Source organism: Chenopodium quinoa, unplaced genomic scaffold (genome assembly GCF_001683475.1).
Source record: "Chenopodium quinoa cultivar QQ74 unplaced genomic scaffold, ASM168347v1, whole genome shotgun sequence".
Taxonomy (NCBI): Eukaryota; Viridiplantae; Streptophyta; class Magnoliopsida; order Caryophyllales; family Amaranthaceae; genus Chenopodium; species Chenopodium quinoa.
This window is the reverse complement of record NW_018744878.1, coordinates 1,081,390-1,085,478: the sequence shown is the minus strand read 5'-3', so window position 1 is coordinate 1,085,478 and position 4,089 is coordinate 1,081,390. Positions and strand designations below refer to the sequence as shown.

At 36.8% G+C, this 4,089-nt stretch overlaps 1 protein-coding gene across 1 annotated transcript; it reads left to right on the top strand.

Annotated features, from left to right (window-relative positions):
• Window positions 1–218: 218 nt before the first annotated feature.
• Window positions 219–3,397, top strand: LOC110705413 (eukaryotic initiation factor 4A-9-like). The gene is made up of 5 exons (XM_021883273.1): window positions 219–379; window positions 1,091–1,160; window positions 1,251–1,357; window positions 1,443–1,873; window positions 2,478–3,397. Exons 2-5 carry the CDS (start codon window positions 1,093–1,095, stop codon window positions 3,111–3,113), a joined length of 1,242 nt encoding a protein of 413 aa, XP_021738965.1. The 5' UTR covers window positions 219–379; window positions 1,091–1,092; the 3' UTR covers window positions 3,114–3,397.
• The last annotated feature ends 692 nt before the right edge of the window (window positions 3,398–4,089 follow it).

Sequence of the window (4,089 nt, the reverse complement as noted above, 5' to 3'; positions counted from 1 at the left end):
ACCCATGCCCAACTCCATCAAACTACACAAGTAACCCAAAACAACCTATGAAGAGATAATAAAAGACCCAAGAAGCATGAAGCCCAAACTTTCCAAATTCCATAACCCGACCCAAAAAGAAAGCAGGCCGGGTAAAAGCCCCAATAAAGGGACAATCTAAAGCAAAAGAAAGAATAGCAAAACCCTAATATAAATAGAATTGGAACATCGGCAATTGGTTGTCGTTCCTTGTTTCAAATATAAAAGCGTCCTTTTTTCTCTCTCCTTCACTCTCTTCAGATCCTGTTAGAGTTCCTTCACGGCTCTAACCCTAGTTCTTCCTTTCGCTCTTCTCCGCTTTTCAATCTCCTTTTCCGCTCTTTTTTTCCCCAATTTTCAAGTAAGTTTCTTATCTCCTTTTCGTTTTATTCATGTATTAATCTTTTGTTTATCGTTGCTGATTTTTTTTGCGATTTTTTGTTCAAATTTGTTATAGATTTAGTTGGTTTTTGTGTTGTATCATGTGTTTTTGATTTTAATGCTTGATTTATCCTGTAATCTGCGTTTTTTGAGGTGATTAATGTGATAATGATTTTTAATTTATCAATAATATTGTTAATTTGGTATTGCAATTGTGTTAACCTATCGTTTTTGTCTTCCCTGTTGTAGTTTGTTTAGATTTATTTATGATTTTAGGTTTTTGTGTTGGTAATTTGCTATTTTGATTGTTAATGTTGTTAGGTGCATTATTTTAGTCTTAGAAAGCTAGATATATTGATATACCCGGATTTGATCTATAATTTTTAAGAGAATGAGGGTTATTTTGGCTAAAAAGCTCGACTCTTTTCGTCAAATTTACTTGTTTTCGTTAAATTGCAAAGATTTTTCTGAATTGAAGATGACTGTAGAATTTAAAGTGAGGGATTGATGATTTGTAGTCTTTGTGAATTAATGCTTGAAATTGCGGCTGTTTATTGGAAATCTTTTATCAAAGATTTTGTCTTTGCCGCATTCGATTTTTATAATTCAATTGTGTTGCTACTGTGTTTGTGCTTTGAGCGAGTTTAATTTGTGTTTGGGGAATCTGATCGTATGTTCATGATTATTGCAGTCATGGCAGGAGTTGCACCCGAAGGTTCTCAGTATGATGCTCGTCAGTACGACAACAAAATGAGTGAATTGTAAGTTTGGCTTGTTTGTTATATGTAATCTGAACTAGTTTGTTGAATTTCTTGTTATATTGATTTTTTTCTTTTCCTATGATGATGAAGGCTTTCCGAGGAAGGAAGCGATTTCTTTACTTCATATGATGAGGTTTATGAAAGCTTTGATAAGATGGGTTTGAAAGAGAACCTTCTCAGAGGAATCTATGCTTATGGTAAATTTAAGGACTTGATTACTTTAAGTTAAAATTATGTGTTTACTTTGTCCTTTGGTTAATTTGTATTGATGTCTTCTGTCAGGTTTTGAGAAACCTTCTGCTATTCAACAAAGGGGAATTGTTCCCTTCTGTAAGGGTCTTGATGTGATCCAGCAAGCCCAATCTGGTACTGGAAAGACCGCCACTTTCTGCTCTGGAATCCTGGAGCAGCTGGATTACGAATTACTGGAATGCCAAGCTCTTGTGCTTGCTCCTACTAGGGAGCTTGCTCAACAAATTGAGAAGGTTATGAGGGCCCTTGGTGACTATTTGGGCGTGAAGGTGCATGCCTGTGTTGGAGGAACCAGTGTTCGTGAGGATCAAAGAATCCTTGCTGCTGGGGTACATGTGGTTGTTGGTACCCCCGGTCGTGTCTTTGACATGTTGCGAAGACAATCACTTCGTGCCAATCAAATTAAGATGTTTGTTTTGGATGAAGCTGATGAAATGCTTTCTCGGGGTTTCAAGGATCAGGTATACATACTGTTCATATTAAATCTACATGTACCTGCCTTCGTGTTTTTTTAATTTTTTTATTTTTTTTTTATTTTTATAATTGCTAGTTGAGAAAAGATGGTGCTTTGTAGCAATATTAATTCTAGTTGATAATTAGCCATTTTGGCTTGACAAGTTGGGTTAAACTATGTCTGATAACCTATGGTAAATATTGTGTTTTGGTTTCTAGTTTACGATACTATCTTTATTCTAGTTGTGTGACGTATCACTCGAATGTCGTAGTAGGTGATTTATGCCACTTATTGCTGTTAAGGCATAGTTGCTAGACTGGTCTGCGCTTTTGTGTGTGAGATAACTTGGCTTGAGTTTTAGGCAGAAGTAATCTGTCTGGCATCTGTTGAGGCTAGGTATTGTAACTTTTTCTGTTGATACACTGGAATCTCATAAGAGAATGTAGCTGCTTTGTTTTGTATCTTCATGACTAAGTCAGTCTTTTTATTAATGCTTTGGTGATTTATGTGATGTTTAATGATTAATTGTGCTATTTATTTCCTGCTGTGATTAATTTGTACGAGTAACCATTTTTGTAGATTAGTAGAACTAATTTCTTGTTGTGCTACAGATTTATGACATCTTCCAGCAACTACCACCCAAGATCCAAGTTGGAGTATTTTCTGCAACTATGCCCCCAGAGGCTCTTGAGATCACCAGGAAGTTCATGAACAAACCTGTGAGGATTCTTGTGAAGCGTGATGAGCTCACTCTTGAAGGTATCAAGCAGTTTTATGTGAATGTTGACAAGGAAGACTGGAAGCTTGATACTCTTTGTGATCTGTATGAAACCTTGGCAATCACCCAAAGTGTCATCTTCGTAAACACCAGGAGGAAGGTCGACTGGTTGACCGACCAGATGAGAGCCCGTGATCACACCGTTTCAGCCACTCATGGAGACATGGACCAGAACACTAGGGACATCATCATGAGGGAGTTCCGTTCTGGTTCCTCCCGTGTCCTCATTACCACCGATCTTCTTGCTCGTGGTATTGATGTGCAGCAAGTCTCCCTTGTGATCAATTATGATTTACCTACTCAACCTGAGAACTACCTGCACAGGATAGGACGTAGTGGACGATTTGGAAGGAAGGGTGTTGCCATCAATTTTGTGACCAGTGACGATGACAAGATGCTCTTTGACATCCAGAAATTCTACAATGTCACAGTTGAGGAGCTCCCTGCTAACGTCGCCGATCTTATCTGATGACCTGAGGGCTGATATTTTGTTTGTGTCTTTAGGGAAGGTGTTTTGTCTGTCCAATTAGTTAAGATTCCATTTGGACAACGTGGTGTTTATTGGATGATAATTATTTATCGGATGACAGTTCACAGCTATCATTTTTATTACTATGCGTTTCAATTTTTCTTCCTTTATTTGGGAACATCACTAACCACGCTGTGGGTGTCCCAGCTTAAATTTTTGTAGGAGACAAAGTTTAATGTACTTTTGTATTTTAGGTTAAGAAGAGTTTTTTTCACCTCTGCTCATTTGCTTATCTTTATCTTCGTTTGTTTTAATTTTCCTGTCATTGATCTTGTTGGTCCGAAACTTGGCATACAAAGTGATGATTAGGGGCTATGTAGATTGCTCTCAAAAGTTGACTACTTTTCTCGTCTCTAATTTTTTGCCTCATTGCTATTATTTGGGTCAAACTTTTAAAACTTTGACCATTAATTGTCATTGATCTATAAGAGCTAAAATTTGTTTTAAAACAAGTAGACAGAGGAAGTAGCAAATATCAATAAGTAATTGCAATTAGAAGGAAAAATTGACAAAATATTGATGCCACTTTAGCTAGATCTATATGATGTAAAGATTGGTCTGTGAACCGACTTATAATTGTGTTTTAAAGGAGGTTTGTGAAACGGTGAACCCTTTGCCAAGGTCATCTGTTCCTATCTACGGAGTATAAAATATCAATAACAAATTCCTACCCCAAAGGATGGGGTGCAATTTTGTAAGGTTTTGAGCACTAACCTGTTAACCACCTCATTCAAACCCCACTTCTTACTTTTTTTGTTTTTTTTTTTTTTTTATGGAAGTAATTTTTTTGACGAAAGATGAAAGTGATTGAACAAAAGGGAAATACGGAGTATTAAATACATAGCCAATTGAAACTTTAAAGCCCTGTTTTTCTGAGCTTCTGGACAATGCACAGCAGAGCTTAAACACTGCAGAG

Excerpts from the sequence above, each read along its gene's own strand:
- LOC110705413 (XM_021883273.1), top strand. The coding sequence starts at position 1,093 with ATGGCAGGAGTTGCACCCGAAGGTTCTCAGTATGATGCTCGTCAGTAC. Across the intron at positions 1,161-1,250 it reads GACAACAAAATGAGTGAATT|GCTTTCCGAGGAAGGAAGCG; the intron begins GTAAGTTTGGCT and ends ATGATGATGAAG. Across the intron at positions 1,874-2,477 it reads CTCGGGGTTTCAAGGATCAG|ATTTATGACATCTTCCAGCA; the intron begins GTATACATACTG and ends GTTGTGCTACAG.